The 26951-nt window shown below is 44.1% G+C and overlaps 1 protein-coding gene across 2 annotated transcripts; it reads left to right on the forward strand.

The window, feature by feature from the left end:
- On the forward strand, positions 1 to 26749 carry s100b (S100 calcium binding protein, beta (neural)). 2 transcript variants are annotated; one of them, XM_052018189.1, is made up of 4 exons: positions 1 to 167; positions 8856 to 9008; positions 17297 to 17466; positions 26408 to 26749. In XM_052018189.1, exons 2-3 carry the CDS (start codon positions 8871 to 8873, stop codon positions 17441 to 17443), a joined length of 285 nt encoding a protein of 94 aa, XP_051874149.1. In that variant the 5' UTR covers positions 1 to 167; positions 8856 to 8870; the 3' UTR covers positions 17444 to 17466; positions 26408 to 26749. The 2 variants fall into 2 exon arrangements, with proteins under 2 accessions (XP_051874149.1, XP_051874158.1); XM_052018198.1 differs by having other exon boundaries at positions 53 to 167; positions 8853 to 9008.
- The last annotated feature ends 202 nt before the right edge of the window (positions 26750 to 26951 follow it).

Below are 26951 nucleotides of genomic sequence, written 5' to 3' on the forward strand. Positions count from 1 at the left end.
GAGGGATGTGTTGAGTCTCCGCCACCGATTGGTCAAATCTGTCCGCATAGGGACTGCAGTGATTTCGACAGTTTCCAACTCCCAAATCAGAGAGGATAAAAGCAACATCATTAGGCGGCAAAACTCGCAGTCAACTCTTGCTGAAAGTTAGCTGGAATCTCACCAAGGTAAGGAGCTTGTGTGGAGTGAAACTGAGATGCATCAGTATAATTTGTGTCAGATTAAGACTGAAGGCTGTTAAACATTATTGCTGACTGAGAAATAGTTTTAACATTATATTCCGTGATGGAAGAGGTGGAATAAATAATTCAAGAAGTATTTTTAGAATTGATTTTATTCCATCAGTTTTTAGATACTGTCTGCTAAAGTGGAGGAATTGGATAAATATTTGAAAAGAAAACATTTGCAGGGCTGTGGGGAAAGGGCAAGAGGGTGGAGCAAGTGAGTCATTTGTTTCAAAGTACCAGCACAGGCATTTTCTATTGAATAACTTCCTTCTGTAGTGCCTCTAAGATTCAATGAGAAAATCTCTGTGCCTGCAATGTGTTTGAGTTCTTTCTGTCTCTTCAGATTCCATCATCTAGGCATTGCAATTCTCTTGCTGTGGACTAAATTCAAAGACAAAAGTGTTTTCACAGTGACAACACTGCTTCACTTTTAGTAACAGTCTTGTTGAAGTTTGGATGGTGGCAGAGAAAGTTTCTGACAGTGCATCAGTGATCTCCCGAAGCTCAAAGTTAATTTATTTACACACACAAAAATCTGCAATGGCTTAAAAAAACTAACAAAAAAAAAGTCAGGATATACACAGTGGATCAGTTGTTTAACAGAAAGAAAGGTTTAGTGCATCAGCAGAATTATTTAGTTATATGCTACACTTTTTTCTTAATTAAGCTATTGTTGTTCTCCTCCTGGTGGTTTGGGTGTGTTGTGGGGGTGGGTGGGCAGGGACTGAGTGGCAGAATTCAACACAACTTCTAATAGGGTTTGGAATGAACCCACAGCAGAAACAAAGACAGCGATTTGCATTGTGCAGGTTCCAGAGCTCTGCTGAGTCTGTCAGTGTAAGCACACTAGTGTGTGAGATGGAGGCACTCCCTCCAAGTTCCAACGTCCAAGAGTTGTGATGTGTGAAACTCTGCGATGGAAGCCGATTTAACATCAACCTTCAAAAAACAGTTGGACATATTCTTCAGAAGGAAATATTTGCAGGGTTATGGAGAAAGAACAGGAGGGCGTAACTATGTGAATAGATCCTCTGAGGAACCAGCACAGAAACAATGGGCTGAATAGCCTCCTTCTGTTCTGCATCTGTTTGATTATGCCAGTGTATAAAGAGCAATATTACAGAACACACTGAAGCACATAATTTGATGGATATAAAATTTATGCCTTTTGCCAAAATGATGAAATTGTACAGATGAATGGAAGCGCTTATTCTTCAGATATTCTTTTTATGGGCTTACATGGGAGGAGATTTGATTTACATTGAATAATCCTTCTCTTCAATACAAAAAGACAAAACTAACTAGTTTGAATGATATGGGTTAGCAACACTGGTCATGCACTTATCCCTCAATAGTGTTGCTATCCCAGTGTCTTGCGAGTTGCAGTTTGTGTGCATCCTGACTGATGTAAAACCACACTCTCCCATGCCTAAATGCACAGCATGAAAGGCTTAACAGCATCATCTAGGCTGATACTCCTGTGCAGGACCAAGGAGAGGATATTGTCAGGAGGGGACCATTGTCAGAGGGGATATATTTCAGATGAAGCAAAACTTAAGCTTTGTTCTCCCTTTCAGCTGGATATAAGTGCTCCTCTGGCACTTTTTCAAGAGCTCTGCCAACCTCCCTCAACCAGCACTAAAAACTGATTATCTGCTTTGTTTTAAGAGCGATCTTGTGTGAAAATCTGACAAATGTGCCTCCTACACCACAACAATGACAGCACTCATTAGCGTATTGCATTTTAGGATATCCTGAGGTCGTGTAATAATAATAATCTGATCTTTCCATGAAGTCATGTATAAATAATAATCCGATCTTTCTATGAAATCATGTGACACTTCTAACCTCTCCGATTGTTTTGCCTGCTGCTGCTTAACGTCACAAAACAAGTCCACTCAAACTCAATGCCCTCTTCCACTCAATGCATTTCTCTGGTAGTGTTCAGGACTCACCAGCTTTGAGGTACTGTGCTGGGAGGAAAGGAGGAAACATTTTGGATCAGATTGCCTTATTACCCAGAATGTGACCCTTCAGGAAGTATCCCTGACATAACAATGTAACGACGAAGAGTTTTTCTTCAGTAATCACCAGTTTTGTGTCAGTTTGTGTATGAACGTTTAAAGAGATCTAGTTGAGTTAAGGTGTCAGTCATTAGATTACACTTGAAGAGTCTTGGTGCTACAGAATTTATGAAGGGACCAGGATTTCAGGTTGCTGTAGCGTCCGAGTTGTTTCAAACTCAATAGACTTCCTTCTGTTTCCTTCCAGACAGCTGAAACGAGATCAGCAACACAACGAAAGGGTTCACTGTTGAATCTGTTAGCTCATTCTAACAAATGCTGCCCAACATAAAGTAGACAATCAAACAACTCCTTGTGTTGCAGCCATGACAACAGTAGAGAAACCCATTTCCTTTCACATTTTGCTGCATCCAGAACGAAAGTCCACATTAAATTTGTTTGAAATTTATTCCTACTTTCCAAAACCGTCTGGAAACTTACCAGCTGTTACTATTTGTAAATATTTCTGAGGCTGAAGCTATACAATTGACTGTTTGTACAACTCAGAAATTGTAGTACAATTGCAGGCAAAGGCATTTACTTAACCCAATGTTTCTTCCGCCTTGGGAAAAGAACAATAAAGCCCAATCACTTCTTCAGCAATTCCAGGAATTTTGCTTTTTTCTACTCATCAATTTTTATTCACACAAAGACAAATTTCTTCTGCCAGTCCTAAAATTATTCCCTGCTGGTTTGAACCCATGATGTGTGGTCCTGCTCTCTCTATTTACTACTGTGTTAGTTGGCTGCTGCATTTTCTACATTATTACAGTGACTACACTTCCCAACTACTTCACCAGCCTCACCAGCTTCACCACCAAAACACTTGTGATTTCTGGAAAAGATTGTAAAGATCGTTATCTAAATGCACTTCTTTTTAAATATAATACATCCACCAGAATTTACCTTTAATGTTCTCAGCCATCTTTAACACCTTACAAGCTCCTACATGCTTAGCGGCCTGTCGGATACCCTCTCCCCAACCCAAGTTTCTCTAACTTTCCCTCAACTCAAGAACAATGATGATGAAGAGCAGTCCATGAAGAGAAGTCTTGTTTCTAAAGGTTCCCCTTGTGTCCCATCACTCAGAATCTGGTGCAGGATTCGAAGTTTGGCCAGGCCAGAATGCTGGACAGTGTGATTAATACCTCCCCAGGGGGTTTATACTACTTGTGGTTATGTACTAAACCTGTGAGGAATGCAATTAGTATAATTAGTATAAACCCCCTGAGGAGTTACTGATTGAACTACTTATCTAAAAGGCTATGATCTTTTAATGGAGGAAATACCTCAGCAATGTACAACACTGAGAGTCCTGTGGGCAGACAATACCAGGATGATTCATAGCCAATCCCCAATTGTCCTAAAGAAGATGGTTGTGAGCTACCTTCTTGAACCATTGCAATCCATCAGGTGAAGGCACTCCCACAGATCTACTGGGGAGGGGGTTCCAGGGCAATGACCCCCTTTAGACCCTGTGGAAATGAGGGAATGGCATATATTTCCAAATCAGCGTGATGTGAAACTTGAAGGCAACCCGCAATTGGTGGTCTTCCCATGCGATGTTGTTCTTGTCCATCTAGGTGGTAGGGGTCATGGGCGTAGGAGATGCTGAAGGAAAGGCTGGCGGATCTCTGGAATTCTCTGACCCAGAGGGTTGTGGAGGCCAGGTCGCTGGGAGCATTTAAAGCGGCGGTAGATAGATTTTCAAAAGATCTGGGGGATTGAGGGCAATGGAGAACTAACACAGAGGAGGAGTTGAGGGCTGGGGTAGATCAGCCATGATCATATTGAATGGCGGAGCAGGCTTGAGGAGCCGAGTGGCCTACTCCCGCTCCTATAATCTTGTGTTCTTGTGAAAGGGGGACCTCATATAAAATCTTCAGCATAAGAGGTAAACTGTGATTCAGTTCTTCCTGTATAATTTTAACAATTTTCGAGGACTTGTTCATTCATTGTTTCCTTCACTTATTCACTATGTCATTGGAGTTCCCCAGATATTGCTACACATTCTATACTTGAGATGTACATAAGCATTGATTGGGACAGTAGTGGTGTCAGATTATTTATACCCCAGTCAATTCTCAACTACCTTTCCTGAAGGTAATCCCAGTGTTTAACCCTTGACCAGGCACCTCACTACTATTAATACAAGCAACAAACTACATTTCCTTTCTTCTGGCTGCCAGAGATTGTTTGGATGCTAAAAATAATCAACTGAAGGGATGTGGTCTTGACGCAATATTGCTCCTCCCTAACCTGAAACAAAATAGGCAGGCATGGTAGTGTAGCGGTTAGCATAACACTTTACAGTGCCAGTGACCCGGGATCAATTCCGGCCACTGTCTGTAGGGAGTTTGTACGTTCTCCCCATGTCTGCGTGGGTTTCCTCCGGGTGCTCCGGTTTCCTCCCACATTCCAAAGACGTACGGGTTAGTAAATTGTGGGCATACTATGTTGGCGCCGGAAGCGTGGCGACACTTGCGGGCTGCCCCCAGAACACTCTATGCAAAAAGATGCATTTCACTGAGTTTCGATGTACATGTGACTAATAAAGATATATCTCATCTCATCATCTCATTATCCTGGATTAGAACCATCTTTCTGCATCCACTCCCAGTCCTGGCTCAACCTCCCAAGAGTAAATGCAGGAGGCTGGCTAATACTTTAGTACAACTACACCTCTGATGCTCCCTCACAGCAAATGGCACGGCAGTGTGAATGGTGGAGAGGAGCACTTACAAGAAGAAAGGCTGGTCACATGTTCAGCTTTACATACAGGAGACTTTTACAATCTGCCCACATCAGTTTTATACCCCCTGGAAGGCCTTTGGTCATCGTTACATCTGCACACATAACACCCTTACCAGGTTTGCAGCTAGAGTCAACCTTTTAACCTCCTTTAAGACAGGGAATAGGAGTATTTCCATTGGTTTGGAGCTGAGCTGCTGATCTAGTGTCAGTGAGATTAGGTGAAGAGTAGTTGAGGATGCTCAGTGACCCGTGCAATCAAATGGTCTTTTACTGTGCTGCAGATGGCTTCTGAATGTTTTCAACAGCTATCTGACAAAAAATTTAGTTTAAAAAAACTGAGTGGATTGGAGGATTCCAAGGGAAACAAAACTTTCACTTGCCTTGAGCAGACTGGTAAGGTCACTGAACATTTTCTTGCCCAATGTTTCAGTTTGTTGATAGCTGTATTTTACACTCTGTGCCTCTGCCATATCCTTCCGTAACGTCGGTCCTGCTGTTGGAACCATTGTTCTATTAAGCAGGAGTCCCCTTCACAGCCATATTTCAACTAAAAGCTCCCCCATCCATCTACCTTCCCCCCTCACCTGGACTCGCCCCTCACCTGAACTCACCTATCCCCTGCCTGCGTGTACTCGTCCCCCTCCCCCCACCTTCTCATTCTGGCTTCTGCCCGCTTCCTTTCTAGTCCTAATGAAGGGTCTCAACCCAAACCGTCCACTGTTTATTTCCCTCCATGGATGCTGCCCGACCTGCTGAGTCCCTCCAGCACTTTTTGTGTGTTGCTCCAGATTCCAGCATCTGCAGAATTTCTTGTCGTATCCATCATAACATCCGGCCGCTCTTACGGCTCCCATCCCTACACCCATCCACCTTCATTCTGCTCTGCCCCGTAGCCACGCTCTCAATAATAAAAGACAAGGCTCTTTAAGTGGAGTTGTCTGGCTGCCTCTGATGGAGCATGGAGTTCTCCTGGTACAAATGATGATGGCAACAGGAGTTGGATGGCATCCAGGGTTCACTAATGTGGGAGCATTGGCTGAAGGACTTCACATTTCCCACAGGGCCTGTTTGGTGCCTGCTCGATAATCACCTGTCAGATTTCAGATGCAGCAACACTGCACTGGGGTTCCATGGTTCTTCTACTTCTGAATTAGGGCGAATTCACTATGCTTAAAGGTGATTGGCAGTGGGGGTGACAAAGCAAATCCCAGTTCGCTGCCAAGCCAACAGAATCCTGATGCAGGGTCACGAACCGAACCATCAACCATCCCTGCCGCCTGACCCATCACATTCCTCCAGCAGGTTGTTTTTTGATTCATATTCTGGCATCTGCAGTCTCTTGTGTCTCCAGAGGAAGGAGAACTAGCCCAACATGTCTCCGTAGAGTGCTGCAGACAAAAACAAAATCAGGATATGATCCCACTTTGAGTGACACACTCTTGGAGATTCTGTGTTGCTTCCTGCAGAGATATTCATGAATATTGGACATTCTTTGATTATAAGAAGGCATCAGAGCCTGGAAATTAATTCTCATTTGGAAGGTCTAGATGTGAGGGAAGAGATTGCTAAGGCATTGATGATGATCTTTGCGTCCTCCCTGGCCACAGGAGTGGTACCAGAGGATTGGAGGATAGCAAATGTTGTTCCATTGTTCATGAAAGGTAACAGGGATAATCCTGGGAATTATAGACCAGTGAGTCTTACCTCAGTGGTGGGCAAGCTATTGAAGAGGATTCTTAGGGATAGGATCTACGAGCATTTGGAGAAGCAAAGTCTTATTTGGGATAGTCAGCATGGCTTTGTGACAGACAGGCTAACTGAGTTTTTTGAGGAGGTGACAAAACAATTGATGAAGGTAGAGTGGTGGATGTGGTGTACATGGACTTCAGTAAGGCATTTGACAAGGTTCCCCATGGTAGGCTCATTCAGAAAGTCATGAGACATGGGATCCATGGAGACTTGGTTGCATGGATTCAGAACTGGCTTGCCCACAGAAGGCAGAGGGTGGTAGTAGATGGAGAGTATTCTGCCTGGAGGTTGGTGACTAGTGGTGTTCCACAGGGATCTGTTCTGGGATCCATGCTCTTTGTGACCTTTATAAATGACTTGGATGAGGAAGTGGAGGGATGGGTTAGTAAGTTTGCAGATGACATAAAGGTTGGAGATGTTGTGGATGGTATAGAAGATTGTCATAGATTACAACAGGATATAGACATGATGCAGAGTTGGGCGGAGAAGTGGCAGATGGAGTTCAATCCCAAAAAGTGTGGAGTGATACACCTTGGAAGAATGATCTTGAAGGTGGAATACAAGGTTAATGGCAGGATTCTTAGCAGTGTGGAGGAACAGAGGAATCTTGGGGTCCAAGTCCATTGATCTCTCAAAGTTGCCGCGCAAGTTGATAGGGTGATTAAGAAGGCATATGGTGTGCTGGCCTTCATTAGTTGGAGGATTGAGTTCAATAGCTGTGAGGTAATGTTACAGCTCTATAAAACTCTGGTTAGACACACTTAGAGTATTGTGTTCAGTTCTGGTCATCTCATTACAGGAAGGATGTGGAAGCTTTTGAGACGGTGCAGGGGAGGTTTACCAGGATGCTGCCTGGATTGGAGAACATGTCTTATGAGAAAAGGTTGAACGAGCTAGGCCTTTTTTCCTTGGAATGACGCAGGATGAGAGGCTACTTTTGATAGGGGTGTATAAGATTACGAGGGGCATAGATAGAATGGACAGCCAGCACCTTTTCCCCAGGGTGACAATGTCTAATACCAGAGGCCATCAGTTTAAGGCTAGAGGAGGAAGTTTAGGGGAGATGTCAGAGGTAGGTTTTTTACACAGAGAGTGGTGGGTGCCTGGAACGCACTGCCAGAGGTGGTGGTAGTGGCTGATACAACAGGGACATTTCAAAGACCCTTAGATCGGCACATGGATGTAAGAAAAGTGGAGGGTTATGGGCTGTGTTGGAGGGAAAGGTTAGACTGATCAAAGAGTAGGTGTTTTTATAGGTCAGCACAACATTGTGGGCCGAAGGGCCCGTACTGTGTTGTACTGTTCTATGTTCTATGTGGTATATTGTAATGGCAGGATGTTATACTCTGCCTCAAAGTTCTGTTTAGCACTGGCAAGCAAAAAGGCAAAGTCTGTATTATACCAACATGACATAGTTACAGTGGCTTTAACTTAGTAAAAGTCCCAGGGTATATATCAAATGAAACTGATCCCCAACTTTATAAAGGTTTCCAGCAGATGCTGGGAACCTGAAGTGAAAACAAAAGATGCTGGAGCTCTCAACAGGTTGGGCGTCATCAGAACACTGACTTCCTTTCTCTCGCCGCAGATACTGCCTGACCCGCTGAGTGTTTCCAGAGTTTTCGGACATTACCTCAGTTTTGGACATCTGACCAAAAGTGTGGTCGAAGAGGTAGTCTTTAAGCAGCATCCCAAAGGGAAAGGAAAAGTAGAGGTGGAGGTTCAGCGAGGGAACTTCAGAGGTTAGGAAAAGCATTTAGAGTCATAGAGACGTACAGCAAAGAAACAGGCCCTTCAGCCCACCACGTCCATGCTGACCTTTTTGCCCATCTACACTAATCTCATTTGCCTGCATTAGGACCATATTTGAATGCATGGCTGGCAATAGGGTAGCAATTAAAGTCAGGGTACCTTGAGCGGGGAGCACAGAGATCTCAGAAGGATGTAGGGTTGGAGGGTATTAGAGAGGCCGAGAGATGAGACCACGTAGAGATCTGAAAGAAAAGATGTAAATGTTAAATCAAACATTAACTCACCCATTCTCTTCTTTTCACTCAAGCAGGTTTTTACCAACAAAATGTCTGATCTGGAGAATGCCCTGGTGACAATCATTGAAACTTTTCACAAGTACAGTGGCAAAGATGGAGATAAGCTGAAGCTGAAGAAGATGGATCTGAAGAATCTCATTAACAATGAGCTCAGCAACTTCATTGGGGTGAGTACAGCACAAAATCCTTTAAATCGAGCAGAGAGAGAGTGGGCTTTTGTGGTGGTTGTGCTGACAAGGTGTTCAGGACTTGGAGCTGTCTCTCAAGTACTGGCATCAGGACTTGGGTTAAAACTGGATGCCATTTTTAACATCCACTGACTCTATATGGAGACGTAACTTCACACTGTGAGACACATGGGTGCAAAGAGTGCCAAATGGTGTTGAACACAGTTAGATGCCAGAGTAGGCACTGAGGCAGGATTTGTTGCTGCCCTTGCCTTGTGTTATTCAGCATCTGGAGAGCAGCTTCCCCTACGCCTTTGCTAAATCCAATGAGTCGACTCTCAGGACTAGAAGCATCTTGCCCTCCTGTTCATTCTCCCTCACCCTGTGGGTGAAATGCCTGTCTATTCCCAGCTTATCTGCAAGCAACATCCTTGAGAAAGGCTGAGCGTAGAATGAGAGATAAGCCCAAAGTGTAATAAGAGAAAACTTCAAGTGACACCATGCATGCAGCAGCTGAGAGGTAACAGGGGAAGGAAAGTGCCGGGGGTATAATATGTGAGTCAGCACGGAAAAGGGTGGGACTTTAGGGGGAAATCCTCCCGGTCATTGAAATAACTTCAACAAAATCAGCAGAATGGCATTTAATAGAACTCCAACAATCCGCTATCTGATTGGAAATCTTAATGGTTCAGCATTGGGTTCATTGAGGCTCTGTTTTCCACACTCCCTTCAAACTTATTGGGCTCACTGGTGTAATATCTATAAAAATGAAGTAAAAGTATGTTGGGTTATTGATAAGAATAATATCCGACGGTCTAGAAAATTAGTCAGTCCGCTACCATTGATGTCCCTGGGGTGCCGGGTTATCAGAATTTTACTGTACTGCCCGTTTTTCCCACTGCTTGCCAGTCTTCTGCTGAAATTGCTGCGGGAATCCTGAGAAGTCTTGACATGAGAAAAAATGGAGGACGTAGGGGAATCAGGGTCGCTGTTTATAAATAATGAAAAAAAGGAATTAAAGACGGGGATGAGGTGAAATTTATTTTCTCACCATCATGAATCTTTGGAACTCTCTTCCTCAAAGAGCAATAGAAACATTCTTTGAAGATTTTTAGTGCAAAGAGAGATTAGCAGGGTGGTGAGACGTTACTGGCGTTGGATAGCCTTGAGGTTACAGTCAGATCAGCCATGATCTCATTGAATGGTACAGGTTGGAGGCGGCTGAATAGTCTCCTGCTCTTCATTCATGGGCTTCTATGTGGCTGTTTACAGGAATTAGTGATGAATGCCGCATAACTTGTTGGTTTAGATGGTTTTGAACTTTGCAGAGTGGGGGAGTGGGAGAGAAGGAGGGAAGGAGACAGGGCGGGAGAGAGAGAGAGAGAGAGAAAGCGGGGGAGAGGGGAGAGAAGGAGGGAAAGAGAGAGAGTGGGAGAGAAAATGGGAGAGAGAGAGAGGGGGAAGGAGAGAGAGTGGGAGAGAGAGAGAAAACGGGGGAGAGGGGAGAGATGGAGGGAAGGAGAGAGAGTGGGAGAGAAAATGGGGGAGAGAGAGGGGGAAGGAGAGAGACTGGGAAAGAGAGAGAAAACGGGGAAGAAGAGAGGGAGGGAAGGAGAGAGTGGGGGAGAGAGAGAAAATGGGGGGAGAGGGGAGAGAGGGAGGGAAGGAGAGTGAGTGGGAGAGAGAGAGAGAGAGGGAGGGAGGGAGAGAAAGAAAATAAATAACAAGAGAAGTGGCAGTCTGAGGAAAGAGACCCAGAGGCTAAGAAGAAGTACCGTTAATACCCTCCTGGAGCTTCCTGCACTCCTCATTTTCCTGTCAGCCCTTTATTAATTAATGAAATCTTGGTGCTTTTCCCAGAATCACTCAACAAAGACAAACTAGAATCCCTCTGGCCACTGCTGTGAGCGGGACTGCAAACATGCACTTTATTCTCTATATCCAGTGAAATCCGAAACCCACACTCATAGATTCCGCTTATTATTTCTCAAAAAAAAACCCACTGAGAACACTTCCATAAATGTATTTAAGATGTGACCACCAGACAAAGCCAAAGGAATTCTTCAGCTGTGGATAAGTGACTAATGGGGGGATGGCTGAGGGGTGGGTGTGGAATACTGACTGCTACAAAGGCAGGTATTGTGTTGGTGAAGAACCTGCAGGAATCATGAGCCACACTACTGATTGTTCAGACGTGCTGTCCAGCACTGGCCACCTTCAGCGAGAAAACAATAATGTTGTGATCCTGCTCTGTCCTCACTTTCCTTTCCCCACTGGGTATCATGCATTGCTCGAGCAACCATTCTCGTGACAGCATCGTCCGGAAGTGCCAGCGGCCAAGTGGATCACAGAAGGGTGGAGGGAATTAACTGCATGTGCTCCCAGCTTCACGCAGGCAGACATCGAACAGTGTGATGGGAATCTGAAGCAAGAATCCCACCAGCGTTCCCCAAGCATAAATCAGAAGCAGTGAGGTCCTTTATAAATACCCAGTTGCTGTCAGCTAAACCAACACAGTTTCGGAATTGACTGAGCCCTTATTGCTCTGTATGGCTCAGACACTTAGCAAATAAAATCCATGGATCCATTGGCATAGCATGACTTTTTAAAAATGTTTTGCCAACTAGATCAGCATCATCAGCACCAACTTGTCTTTTTATATCATGCCTTTCACATAACAAAACTCCAGGAGCCCTTCAGCCAGTGGTTAGGAAGACACCAAGCCAGAAGGAGACTCTCATGCAGATTCAGTCGGAAAAGCTGTTAAAGGAACATTCTTATGGAAAAGGCAGAGAGATTTATGCAGGGGATTCTGGAGCTTAGGGGTCCTGTCAGCTGAAGGAATCATTGCTAGGAAGCCAGAATTGAAGGAGTGCAGTCATCCCAAATGGGGGTAGGATAGAGAGACAGGATAAACAGGGGTAGAGAGAGTCAAAATCACAGAGGGATCTGATCTATGGGGCTGGTAAACATGAAGCCAGCATTGATCAGTGAGTGTGGGGATTGATGGAAGACACTTGGGGGCCCAGTCTCATCCAGGGCATGACATTTATTTTGGTGTGCGTTGTACAGTCAAGCTTCCCCTCAAAGCATGTTGGCTGTGAAATTCCATGGTTGTTTTTTCCTAATCTTCCTGAATTTAATCCAGAGAATGTGAGGTAATGCACCTGAAGAGGTGCCACAAGGCGAGGGAATGCGTGACAAGTAGGAGGATAGGGCCAGAGGTGAAAGGATGCCGGTACAGGCTGGTATGGTGCATTGGCGAAAAAGTGGCTGAAGCATTGATTACAGAGGTAAGACACAGCAGGAAGTGTGTGTGACTGTACTAGTAAAGAAAGATAATTTCACCCCTGGATAGGAAGTGGTGTGGAGAAGTGTATGATCATAGGTAACAGGACAGGCCAGTAAGATGGTTAACATGGGGGAATGCAAGGTGCTTTCCTTTATTAGCCGAGGCATGCAATATAAGAGCATTGAGGTTATGCTAGAACATATACAGCAGTAACTAGACCATAGCTGGGTGCTGCATGTGGTTCTAGTCATGTTATTGCACTGGAGAGGTTGGATAGATTTATGTTGCCAGGACTGGAAATTGTTGCAACAAGGACAGATTGGATAAGGTGGGGTTGCTTTCTTTGGAACAGAGGAGACTGAGGGGAGACTTGAGAGGTATAAAACAAAATAAAATGAAAAAAATAAAATAAGATGTATAAAATAAAATTTAAAAACATATAAAATAATAAAGGTTTACAGTAAAATAGGAAGGCTTTGTTTCCCTCACCAGAGAATCCAAGATCTGGGGGCATGGATTTATGGGGACTTAGATGTATGGAAGTTGGTGGAAGGGTGAAGAAAATTGATTTCAGACTGAGGTTGGTGGAGGTCTGGAACTCTCTGAATGCAAGGTGGGGGAGACAGAAGCCTTCAACACACTTAAGCAGCACTTGGACTTTCAGGAGTTCAGACTTAGTGCTGGAAAGTGAGGTTAGCCCTGAGGAGTTTTTTTCTCAACTGGCGCAGACAGAGTGGGCTGAATGGCCCCCTTTTGTGCTGTAAGTGTCCTATGCTTCTGTTGTATAACTCCAACAGCAGGCTGGCAGGAGCATCAGAGAGATGTTCAGAAACTGGGAGAGCCACTGTGGAATTTCAAGGCCCTTCAGCCCATTATCCTCACTCTCACTTCTGAATGGCATAAAATGATTTACCCCATCAGGGGAGTGTTGTTCAATGAATCAGTGGTAGACGGGAGCAGGGGGAATGGGAAAAAGTGTAGTGAGCTCTTACCTCTGTGTATGGATATCCTTAACATGCGGTTTAGTGTCTTTGCTGGCTGCCTGCTGCAATGCATTGCCAGCTGGAATGGGACTTGATGACTATTGAAGGAGAACAACAAACAAACTGCTGGAAGAACTCAGTGGGTCGAGCAGCGCCTGTGGGAGGAAAGGAATTGTCGACGTTTTGGGTTGAAACCCTGCATCAGGACTGAGAGCGGAGAGGTGAGGTGGCCAGTATAAAGAGGAGAAGGAGAGTGATGAGAAAGGATTCCAGTGATTGGTAGACTGAAGAGGGATGCAAGATGACCGGCAGGTAGGCAAGGTGAGCAGGGGGTGACCATGTCACTATTGAAGGAGACTCTAGTAAACTGAAACAATCCTGGGGGATACCTGAAATGAAATCAGGAAACATTGGAAACCTTCAACATGTCTGTCAGAGTTTGTGACAAGAGCAGCAGAATTAAACTTCCAGGTCAATGTCAGGAGGAAGGTGTGAATATTTTTATTGTTGACTGGTTAAGTTGGTAACAGGGAGTTGCATGTGGTGGGTAGTGCTGGTTAAGTCTGATTTTATTATTTTCTAGATCGTACATGTATATAAAAAAAGAAGTATGTAGAAAGTTATTTTCAGATGGTGGTGAACCTCTGGAGTTCTCTACCCCAGAGGGCTGTGGAGGGTGGATCATTGTAAGTAGTTAAGGTGGAGGTAGGTACATTTTTGGAAGATCAGGTTATTGAGGGCAACGGGGAAGTGGCACAGAAGAGGAGATGAGGCCATGATCATATTGAATGGTGAGCCAGGCTTGAGGGGCCAAGCGGCCTACTCCTGATCCTATTTTCGTGTGTGTGGTTTAGAGGATGTTATAACAAGGAAATAGGATTTTCAGGCATAAAGATTCTGCTTTACAAACTAGAGTAGAATAGTCCTATACTCCAGTCATTAGATAGCAATGAAGCAGATTCCTAATTAAAGTTGTGCTCACTGAACTCACTGACAGTAACATTACACCAGCAGCAACTTACATGAACAAGCATGTCAACTGGTAATGGGAAGTGAAGGGATATGGTTAGGGAGGCTTCAGGTAAAGGGTCACATGTTTAAGAGAGTAATGATGAGGCATTTTCTTTCTAAGAAAGCTACCAATCCTTGAGGTCTGAAGATGTTCAATCAATTAGTATATTCCAGACTGAGATTGAGAAGTTTTTGAACTTCAGGGAAAGCAAAGGATAATGAAATCAAAATCAAAAAACTTCAGGTGCTGTAAATCTGCACTGTAAGTTCTGGAAACACTCAGCAGGTCAGTGTAGAAAGAGAAACAGAGTTAATATTTCAGGTCAGTGACTTTTCATCAGAACTCAGTGGAGATCAGGTAGAAAAATGAAGTTGAGGCCAATCGTCAGATTCGTCATGATATTAAAGGTGGAGCAGGCTCAAGAGGCCTGTTCCTATTTCTTATGTTCTTAGACTGAAGATACAATGAAAGATCCACAAAGATTGCAGAAGGCAGGAAGCAAGGCAGGGTGCTTTAGAAAGGGATGTTCTTCAACCCCACTTCCATAATGTCAGCAGGCTGGTGTTGGGCAATGTTGCTTGGTTTCCATGCTACAGACTTTGGAGCATGATCTTGGTTTTCTATTAGAGAAACCAAGAGTTTCTGGATCTCACATCATCACTGCTGTTTCCTTAAGTAGAATTACCAAAAATAATCATCAAGTTTCCAAATAGACATGGAGGACAGGTTACGGTTGAAATAATGCTGTAAAAACCTGTCAAGCATATGACCTAGTACTTTGATCTGTCTGCAGTGCCTGACAACTGAGATATTATATGTTAAAGAAGCATAGTTGGAAAGCTTTCAATCTCGATATCGCTTCCAAAATACTTCAGTCTGAATGTTGTTTCCAGAGCCTCCGCGGTAAATCTCTGCATCAAATAAACTTCACCCGACCATTGCAATTAGATGTAATATTTTTGTGACCAACACTTTTTTTTGCTGATTGTCATTTGGCCACCATTCTTGACTGCATTAATCATAACATCAGGCGGAAGTGGTCCCCACCTCCTCCCTCACCACCATCCAGGGCCCGAAACAGCACTTTCAGGTGAGGAGGTCTTCACATGCATCTCCACCAGCCTTGATTATTGCATCTGGTGCTCCTGATGTGGCTTCCTCCACATTGGTGAGACCAGATGCAAGCTGGTCGACCACTTTGCTGAGAACCTGTGCTCCGTCTGCAATGGCAGTCTGGAGCTCCCGGTTGCTAGCCATTTTAATTCTCCTCCCAATTCCCACGACAACATGTCTGTCCTCAGCCTCCTCCACTGCCAGGACGAGGCTCAATGCAAACTAGAGGAACAGCACCTCATATTCTGCCTGGCTAGTCTACAACCTGATAGCATGAGCATCGAATTCTCCAATTTCAGGTAAACTGCCCCCCTCCATTCCTTTTCTCTCTCCTCCTGATCTACCCAGTTCTTCCTAGATCCACCCCAGACCCCCATCACCCTGTTTCTTTCCCCTCTTCCACCCACTCCATCTGCCACACACCCCTTCCACTAGTTCCCCTCCCTCCACTGTTCCCATCTGTCCTCCCCACCTCCCTTACCTGATTCCATGCTCCACCTTCCTCTCTAAGCAAATTCCCTCATCTGCAGCCCTTTGTCACCTCCAACTATCACCTCCCAGCCCCTGTCACTATTTCCACTCTCCCCTCCTCCGTCTGCCTAACACCCCTCCTCACCTGGATCCACTAGCACTTGCTAGTTCTTGGTCCACCCCTTCACCTTTTATACTGGCTTTCTCCCCTCTATCCTTCAGTCCCGATGAAGGGTGTTGACCCGAAATGTCAACTGTTTGTTTCCCCCCCACAGATGCTGCCTGACCCATTGAGTTCCTCCTGCTTGTTGCTGAAGTTTCCAGCATCTGCAGGCTCTTGTGTCTCCCTTAAATGGTCAGTCTGGTTGTAAGTCAATGCTTAAAGTAAGTCTGAAAGGGAACATATGAGCAATTTTCATTGTTCCAAGTAGTAATAAACTTTGGAGTACAACGTCAATTTAAAATAATTGAAACACAAGAGACTGCAGATGTTGGAATCTGGAGCAACACAAAAGGCGCTGATGAAGGGTCTTGACACGAAACATCCGCTGTCCATTTTCCTCCATAGATGCTGCCTGACCCACTGAGTTCCTTCAGCGCCTTTTGTGAATGTAGTTTCTGTCTTCCCTTTCTCACTATTTTCAAAGTCACACTCAAAAATCCTCTCCAAAAATGCCATGCATGCTAAAATCTCCTTCAGACTGTGCATGACATGATCAGCTCACTTAAGGACTCTAAACATCTCGCCCAGTTTGAACAGGATAGCCTGACAAAACTTGCCAAAAGTTCCCAGGACTCAGTTCATTAAGCTAAATGCCTGTTCAGCTTCAAAAGACATGTTGATCATATGCAGTAAGACAAGTCATTAATACCTTTGAACTGAATAGCCTGTTTTTTTTTCACAACTTGGCTGAAGCAAAGGGAGAAATTTTAAAATCGTTAAAACAAACGTGATTTTTTTGCAAGTGATTCTTCAGGAATTTTGTCTCATAAAAGGAACCAGGAACACAGAGGTAAGTCTGCAGTGTGATGAAATGTCTCAGTTCTATTGCTTCATGTTTCTGAACAGTTCATTTTAAATTGGCACGCAAATACTTTTTGAAAGCTTGAAGGTAATTTTAAAGTGGAAGCATTCATGCTGATTCACAATGTACGCGCGCATGTGTGAGTGCGTGTCTGTGTGTATGTGTGTTTGTGTCTGTCCACATCTATTTCTCTCTGCCTATGTCCATGTGTATGTGTGACTGTGTGTGTGTGTTTGACTGTGCCTGTGTGTCTGTACATATCTGTGTGTCTGTCTGTGTGTCTATATGTGTATGTATGCATACATGTGTGTGTGTGTGTGTGTGTGTGTGTGTATGCATATTCGTTTTTGAAATTTGTATTTCTTTTTATTTACAAAAAAAATTCTTTGCAGGACTTCAAAGACCAGGAGACCCTGGACAAGCTGATGGAAAGCCTAGACACGGATGGTGATGCAGAGTGTGACTTCCAGGAGTTTGTCGCATTCATTAGTATGGTAACCGCAGCGTGTCATGAGTTTTTTGTACAGAAGGACGAATAGACGGACCACACGGTCGAAACAATGTAAGTCATCCATTTCTTCATTGCTTCCACTGATAATGGCTTGTGAGATTACAATGGAGCCATCAAGTGAGAGTAAACAATCAATAATGAGTATCACCTGCCAAAATGATCAGCCCCAGCCTGATCTTAGGTCCAGAGAACTTCATGAGCTCCTGGTTTAGTTGACTGTTAGCTTTCAGATTCCCCCCAACGTTCTTGCAGATAGGGATGGTGTTTAGAAGACAAATTTAAAGCAGAACACAGGTCCTCCTGGGTTATGGCAGGATTCCATTCCTGTGAACTGTTCATAACCCAAACAATCTGCACGTCAGAAATGTGGCCGTGAACTGAGTTCCCACCCGACAGAAGGTGCCTGCAGCCCTACAGCAGCCTGCAAATCCATCACGCTGGTCTCCCAAATCCTTGGGCTGTATATAAGTCAGATGCTCATAAGCTGGGGGGAACTTTTGTAAGGACAACATTTAGGGATCTTTGTATTGCTTCTAACTCGTGTGACTTCTGTGAATGTGATGGAGTAATGAAAAGGGAACTACATTCACCTAACTACCGCTGCACTTAAGGTTATAGTTTCCTGGATGGAATAAAGAGAATTTAATTTGTAGTGTTACTGTATGCCGCAGTAGAAGTGGGGTGCACCATGTCACAGGGAGAAAGAAAGACCTTGCGGTTACACCAGTGACATTTCCAGTCCTACAAGTGTTTGAGGCCCAACACCACTCATCAAGACCTGGGAATTTATCCACCTTTAAGTCTGCTAAGACATCTAATGCCTTTCCAACAGTAATTTGTTCTGGAATTTCACTGCTGCCTCCCCGAATTCTCAAACTACAATGTCCTTCTCCACAGCGAATTCTAGACCTCACCTTCAGATCCATGCATAGATTGCCACTTTGGTTCTAAGGAACCCATACTCTTTCTCAGCAACTTCTGAAAATAAGCCACAGCAGTTATGGCTGTAAATCCATCAGCCACCCAGTGATTCCTGTGGTCCCATAGAGTTAACAAGCCTGACCAGTTAATCTGTTTCTGCCTGCACTAGTTGAAGGGATAAAATCAACATCTGGAAAACTTCTACCAATCTCCAAACAGTGTCCAGGGTGCTTAATATTCACTTGAGAATTTCAGTTCAAGGATAGCATTTTCAGCATTGAAACTGTAACTCAAATCCATCAGTGCTGCCTGACCCACTGAGTTCCTCCAGCACTTTGTGTGTTAGCTCCAGATTCCAGCGTCTGCAGTCTCTTGTGTCGCCACATAGAGTCGTACAGTATGGAAGCACATCCTTCGGCTCACCACGTCCATGCCGACCATCAAGTACCTATCTATACTAGTCCCATTCTCCAGTACTTGATCCATAGCCTTCAAGCCTTGCCAATTCAAATGCTCATTGAAATACATCGAAATGCTGTGAGAGTCTCTTCCTCCACCATCCACTCAGGCCGTGCATTACAAATTCTAATCACCCTCTGAGTGGTAAAATTCTTCCTTAAATTCTCTCTAAACCTTAAACTATGCTGCCTGGTTCTACTAACTTCTGCTGTCAGGAAAAAAGTTCTCACCATCTATGCCATCGATGCCCATAAATTCGTACACTTGTATCAGGTTCCCCCCTCAGCCTCCTCTGCTGCAAGGAAAACAAATCCAGCCTATTCAGTGTCTCCTCATAGCTGAAATGTTCCATGCCAAGTAATATGGAACACATTGCCTGCTGCCTGAGGAGGTGGTGAAGGCAGAGACTCTCACAACATTTAAGAAGTATCTGGGCAAGCACTTGAATCAAGAAGGCATAGAAGGCCATGCATCAAGTGCTCGTCCAGATACATTGGTAAATGGGTTTATTATTGTCACATGTACTGAGGTACAATAAGAAAACTTTGTTTTGCATGCCACCCATACAGATCATTTCATTACAATGGTGCATTGAGGTAGCACAAGGGAAAACAAAAACTGAATGCAGAATAAAGTGTTACAGCTACAGAGAAAGTGCAGTGCAGGCAGGTGCAAGGTCATAACGAGGTAGATTGTAAGGTCAAGTGTCCATTTTATCATACTAGGGAACCGTTTAATTGTCTTGTAACAGTGGGATAGAAGCTTCCCTGAGCCTGGTGGTATGTGCTTTCAAGCTTTTGTATCTATTGCCCGATGGGATGGGGGAGAAGAGAGAATGTCTGGGGTGGGTGGGGTCTTTGATTATGCTGGCTTCTTTAAGTGGGATCTGTATAGATGGGTGTTTAATTTTTGGTACAGTCACGGTGGGCCAAAGGGCCTGTTTCTGTGCTGCATGAATCTATGACCCTATAAAATCCTACTGAATTTCCTCTGCACCCTCTCCAGTGTAATTACATTCTTTCTATAGTGTGGTGACCAAAACAGCACACAATACTCCAGCTGTGCCCATATACCATAACCTCCCTGCTCTGGTACTTCCTGCCTTGGCACATGAAGGCAAACATCCTGTGTGCCTTCAGAACAATTTTATCAATCTGTCCTGCTGCCTTCAGGGATTCTTGGTCTTGTACACCGAGATCCCTCTGTTCCTCAGGAGTTTCCAGGGTCCTGTCCGTCATTGTGTGCATCCCAATCTTATCAGTCCTCCCAAGATGATCATCTCATATTTTTCATGTATAAATTCCATCTGCCAGCGCTCTGCCCATTTTACCAACTCATCAATATTGCTCCACAGCTGAAGACGACCCTCCTCACTATCAACAATGCTACCAATTTTCATGTCATCTGTGAGCTTACTATCATCCCTCATAGATTTTCATCCTGCTCATTAATGTATGTAACAAACAGCAAGGGTCCCAGAACCGATCTCTCAATCTCTCTGGTACACGTCTCGTCACTGATCCAGTCCATTCTTGTCCTTCTCAATGATCACTATCCCTGAAGTGTTCCCACTGACACTCCCACTGCTTGGCAGGCTACATTCCCAAAGATTAGGTGTAATACCACTCCAACTCCAGTAGGGCTATCTACGTTCTGGCTCAAGAGGCTCTCCTGAGTGCATTTCAAATATCCCCATAACCCCTCCCCTTAAGCCTGTCACACTGCAATGATCCCAGTTAACATAGGGGAAGGTGAAATCCCCTATTGCTCTTTGCCTGATTCTCTGTAATTTGCCTCGATACCTGCTGCTCTATTTCCCACTGGTTGGAGGTGTGTACCACCCCTGCAGCAAACTGATGGTTATTGCAATACCCCCTCCTCTGTTACACCCCCCCCCCCACCACCACCACAACCATTCACACCTGAAGATTCTATACCCTGGGGCATAGTCCTGCCCTTCTTTCAACTACATCTCTGTGATATCAACAATATCATATTCTTTTGTATTAATCAATGCCTCATAAATAAATGCAATCCAGCCTTGTACTCCTCCCATGGCTTCACCCTCTGTCTGCTGGACTGAATGAGTTCTCCTTTGACAGTTTTCCATTCCCTACCTCCACAGAGTACTCCTGCTCTGTGCCCTATTTCCCTACCATCTGGACTGACTGAGTTTTCCTTCCTTATCTGGTTGTTCTTCTCCCTCACTGTGTCTCATTTTCTTGCCAAATTAGTGTAAACCCACACTGACAGCACCCACAACACCTGCCCTCCCCCTCACCCCCACAAGGATGTTGGACCCATTCTGGTGAATTCTGCACTGGAAAGTCAGCCCAGATTATTCTTTGGAGTCAGAGACTGTTGGGGGGGGGAGCAGGGGCAGGGTCAGATCCAGAGATTTCTGACTCAGAATGAAACTACTGTTGATGACCAAGGTGACACCTTACAATTGAGCAAGTGACTGAAGCTTTCATCTCTCGCACAGTACTGAGTAAAAGTAATGAACACCTTTCATTAAAGGATCATTCACCTCCCACAATTTATAACTAAAAGTGACTAGTACTCAACATTATGATTATTCATCCCCACACAATATTACCCAAAGTATGGTTATTATATAACGCAACCAGCAACCTCTATGTCAGGATGCAGTGAACAAAACCTCTACTCAGATATTGAAACAGTCTCTGAATGGTTGTGAAGCGCCTGGAATGTTTGGTGTCGAGTGCAACCGCGTTCTGTTACCGTTGGCAACTCTCCGTCCTATTGTGCAAGGTCCCATTTTCAATGGTTTTGTTTCCAACACCTCCCCTGATGAATTTCTAACTTTTTTTCCCCCTATAATTAAGGGAGTTGGAAGCAATTGGGGAGAAGATTTCAAATGATTGACGAGGCCACCGAGCTCTGTGTGCGAGGGCTCTGTCAGTTCATGTTTGGCTCCAAGTCATAAGATCAAGTTGGTTACTGTGCAGTTCTAATCATGGGGAGCATTATACCTCTGGCATGCATGCGCACAGCCAATCCTGAGCTCTATATTTAGCACCCTTGCAACCAGCAAAAATGAGAACATTTAATCCTATCATTCAGCACTGGATTTAAATCTGGATGGCAGAGGTGAAAGTTTAAGAGTGGAAGCACACAGCATCATACTAACCTGCTGTAACACTAATCAACAATCTATTTATACATCCTTTCCTTCACTGGGACTTGTCCTTATGTCACATATTTCTTATTCAGGATAACCCAGGCTTGAAATCAATCAGGCCTTAGACACCAGGGAAATTCATTAGTAGTGGCAGCTGGTGCACCAAAGAGATTGTTTCTCTCCAGCTTGTCCTATGACCCAGTAAACAGTTCATTTGTTACCAAGCGAGATGCATAGCTGGTAGAGGATGTGAGCTCTGCAGCCTACACCAGAGCAATTTCAGTTAATTTGCAGGCAGGATAAGCAATTTGCTTGAATGACCTCTTTAGTTCGATGAAGGCTGAAAGAAGGGCTGCCAAGGGAACAAAGCAATGCAGAGTCGCTCCAGGCAGAGTCCCTGCAGCCATTGCAATTCCCCTTGTTGTCAATACGTCAGGCTCTCACCCCCATGGACCGGCTCCCATTCTGGCAACGTCTCTGGCTCCACCTGGTGATGCTCTTACCATGGTACTCATAACAGACCACTCCTAAAACTCACTTCCTGCTCTTACTGGGTTAATATTAGACAGAAACAGTTACAGGAAAAACACTGAGCTTTTATACAGTGGAGTGAGTGTACACCAAAGGCAAAACAAAACTCACCCCACTGCTATATACCGGCAATCTTTCCTCCTCCCTCTCAGTCCAGAATGTCGACCTACACCTTTTGTCTTCTGACCCGCTAAGTTCTTCCAGTGTTCTGCTTGTTGTTCCAGATTCTAGCATCTGCATTCTCTTTTGTCTTCAACTTATAGATCCTGAGCTATTGACTCTCCCCGCATAATTTTGAATTAAATTTTGGATTTGTCCTGCCCCAGCATTAACAGGGCAACAACAAGAGGAGATGGTACCCTTGCCAGCTTGGCAAAGTTGGGAGTGCACACTGAGGTCAGGTACCCAAGCACAACCTCGCATATCCACAACTGTGGGCGCTGAGGTAACAGGGGTGAGGGGGCTGGGCCAGCATGCAGTTTTCTCCAAATGCTTTGAAAAGCTCTGGTAATTTTTAAAAGCTACATGAGATTCTGCATCAGATCCAGAGAATTCCCAGATATGAAAGACTCCCTGCTTCAGAGGCCCTCTTTGAATAGGCTTTTGTGATGTAAGTTAAGAGTGGCAGCTGTCATGTGCCATACAGGCAAAGTCAGAAGACCCAAAAGGGAATCCATGCCTTCTTCTCCTTACTACCATCAGGGAGGAGGTACAGGACCCTAAAGACCCACACTCAATGATTCAGGAGCAGCTTCTTCACCTCTGTCCTCAGATTTCTGAACGGTCCATGAACCCATGAACACTACCTCATTGTTGCTTTTTTTTTGCACTATTTATTTATTTTGTAATTTTTTGTAATTTTATGTCTTTGCCCTGTACTGATGCCACAAACAACAAATTTCATGTCATATAAGACAGTGGTAATAAACCTGATTCTGATTCTGAAAGAAAAACAGTTTGCAATTTTGGGAATTAGCACCTTGTGGAATAACATGAGACACAGACACAGGAGTGCATTGGCTTCAAAACAAAATATTGCCACCTGCAAGTGATCCTGGGGAGAATGACCAAGAGAGAATTGGAGAGCAGCTTCCAGTGTGGTGTGGGAAAGTAAGAGAAAGAGCAACCGAACAGCCCATTGCAAGGCAAGGAAGGACAATGGCAGCATTGTTACCAGGACAGTGGGTGTCACAGCAACAGAATGGAATTGACAACTGGACCAGGAGTGTAGATCCAGGGCCGGCTGAAGGAGGGACGGAGTGATGGCAAAAGGAAACCTGGCTCTGAAATCCCATTGTGGAATTGAACACCCAAGCCAGGGCACATAGCCTCACAAGACTGACACAGATTTCAATGGCCTAGTGGTTCAGTTACTGGACTAGAATCTGGAGGTTGGTGCTATTGATTTGGTAACATGCTTTCAACTCCTTCCAAAATGTAAACAATTAAGTAATCTGGGATAAAAAGCCAATCTCAAGTCCACGAAACCGGCGCATTGTTGCAAAAATCTGTCTGGTTCACTAATGTCCCACATTGAAAGAAACATTCTATCCTCATTTCATCAGCTGATATGTGACTACAGAGTTGATTCTTAACTTTTCTCCAAAATAGCCTCACAAGCATTCTGTTATGACCTAATTGGGGTTGGAGAACAAATAATGGGCTTGCCAGTGACATCTGCATCTGATTTAAAAACAAAAGCAGAGGCAGGAAAGAAACCCAGTTTGAAAATAACACATTCAACAGCAGTTACGATGGCCAACAAGAATCAAGACTCAGGTGTACCTCAAAGACATTTGGTAAAATGTGGTTTTAACTTGATGTAGCTCTGAGGGGTGTGGTGTTGCCTTTGCGGTAGAAGATTTAATTCCCACGGTAGTGACTGGATGAATGTCCAGATGGGGGGGTGGGGGGGCGGGGGTGGGTGTTGCTTCCATCTTACAGATGAGACATAATACTGACAGGAAGATCCCACTGTGATACCTTAAAGGGGAGTTATTTATCCCTCAAATCAGCATCACTAAACATCACTAATCACTATTCACATTGCTGTTTTGTGGAAACTTGACTGATGCAATTCCTGCATTACAAGTAGCAACTACCCGTTCAAAGTTTTCCTTTGCTTCTAAGGCACTTTGGCATCTTGAGATTGTGAGAGATATAATATAAATTCAAGTCTTTGATATTTTCCTTTTGATCGGAAAACTGTTTGATTCAGTCATTACACTCAAAAGCACATTGACACATAAGTGAGGGTGAAGGGAACAGCTTTGAACTTGCAAAGAATATAAGACTTTGTTTTCATGTGATAGTATCACAGAAGAGGTGGAAACTGTTTCTGAAAGGGCAAGGCAGATCAATATTGCGGGTGCCAGAAGGTTATTTAGCAGGGCTATGAGTGTCAGACTGCAAGAGCTCAGTATAAAACAAGCGAAGTTCTGGCAAAACTCAAAAGAGTCAGACTTGGTGAAGACCCAGTCCAATTTGTTAATTCTGAGTCGGGCTCTTGCAGGAATTTAGAGGTTACAAAAAGTCTCATTAAACAAGCATATAATGCAAATATGCTTCATGCCCAATGTACTGAATGATTATTAGGAAGAACGAACATTGCCGTGGCTGACCAGCAGAGGCAGCCTGGTCAACACTCCCTGTTACCATGGATATTCAAGCCATCTGATATCTTGAAGGATCACTCTGCAAATTCTCTTCCTCCCTTGTCCTCTAAAATAACTCAATATCCACACATTTTATGCCTTTAGCATTTCTATATAAACTCAGATTGATCAATTGGTAAACTCACCTGTTTTGGACCTGTCAGTGATGGTGATTAGCTGTGGGTTAGAAGGACAGAGATGATAGGAAGTGACCAATATGAGTTTATATAGAAATGCTAAAGGCATAAAATGTGTAGATATTGAGTTACTTTAGAGCCCAAGGGAGGAAGAGAATTTGCAGAGTGATCCTTCAAGAGATCAGATGGCTTGAATATCCATGGTAACAGGGAGTGTTGACCAGGCTGCCTCAGCTGATTACACACTTGCCTCTAGGAAAGTCGACCATAGACACTCCAGAGCAACCGAGAGGAAGAAAGCCCTAGTCAGAGTACCATCCTTCAGGTCAGTCTCACTGCTTGGACTGGACATCAGTCCATATTGGTCTGCTGTTCCATGAAAATACTGAGCTTCTGCAGGCATGGAAGCAGGAAAATGGGTCAGCCTCTGGGGGGTGAACTTTACTTTCTTAATTGTAGGGCCTCCAGTAGCCAAAAACATCTTATCCCCTTACAGAACACAGAACAATACAGCACAAGAACAGGCCCTTCAGCCCACAACATTGTGCCAAACTAATTAAGCTAATGATACCTAATTAACCTAATCCCTTCTGCCTGTACATGGTCCATATCCCTCCATTATCTGCCTACCCATGTGCCTATCTAAGAGCCTCTTAAACACCTTTATCGTATTTGCTCCGCTACCACTCATTCCAGGCACCCACCATTCTATGTGTAAAAAAAACCTGCCCTGCACATCTCCTTTGAACTTTCCCCCTCTCACCTTAAATGCGTGTCCTCTAGTATTATCCATTTCGACCCTGGGAGAAAGATACTGGCTGTCTACTCTATCTTTGCCTCTCATAATTATATAAACTTCTATCAGGTCTCCCCTTAGCCTTTGCTGCTCCAGAGAAAACAACCCTAGTTTGCCTAACCTCGCCAAACTAGGGTTGCTACACTCTAATCCAGGCAGCATCCTGGTAACTCTCCTCTGCTTATGTCTGGTAAAATCATGAGTTTCAGCTAAAGAGAAGCAAGATCCTTCATGTTTACAGTGTCATGTATTTTAAAGAACAAAACTGCTAGCAAAGTTCTCATTTGTCAACTAGGTGAGTTTAATTTGTGAGTTAACCTAGTGAGTTTAATTTGTTTTGTTTTCACAGGACACTGGAAGCAAAATGTGTAGTGAGACACTGTTGGCGTAGACACTGTGGAAGTAACAAGCAGCTCCAGGCAGGCAGGTCGCTTGCAAACTAACCTTCATCACCATGTAGCTGGGAAAAAGCCCCTTGTCCTGCATAATGCATAGGGATTCAATTACAGAAACTGAGAGCAACAGTAACCCTGGAAGCAACGTGTCAACTGATGAAAATCAGGTTAATGTGTAGATTTGTTTAACTAGGTAAAGGACTAACAATCTCTCCTTGCACACCTGAATGGTTACACGAGGAATCGTGCTTATAATAACTCATAAATAAAATCTCGCCTGTTGGTTAATTACACAACTGTGTTTGGATTATTTAATTCAAGCATTTTCTCCTCAAGCCATTGCTTTCATTCTGTGAAATCAAAGTCAAAGTCAAGTTTATTGTCATCTGCACATGCACATGTATGCACAGGTGCAATGAAAAACTTACTTGCAGCAGCATCACAGGCACATAGCATCAGATAAGCAGTATTCCCAAGAAAATCATAAATTGAACTTAA

Source organism: Pristis pectinata, chromosome 1 (genome assembly GCF_009764475.1).
Source record: "Pristis pectinata isolate sPriPec2 chromosome 1, sPriPec2.1.pri, whole genome shotgun sequence".
NCBI classification, from domain to species: domain Eukaryota; kingdom Metazoa; phylum Chordata; class Chondrichthyes; order Rhinopristiformes; family Pristidae; genus Pristis; species Pristis pectinata.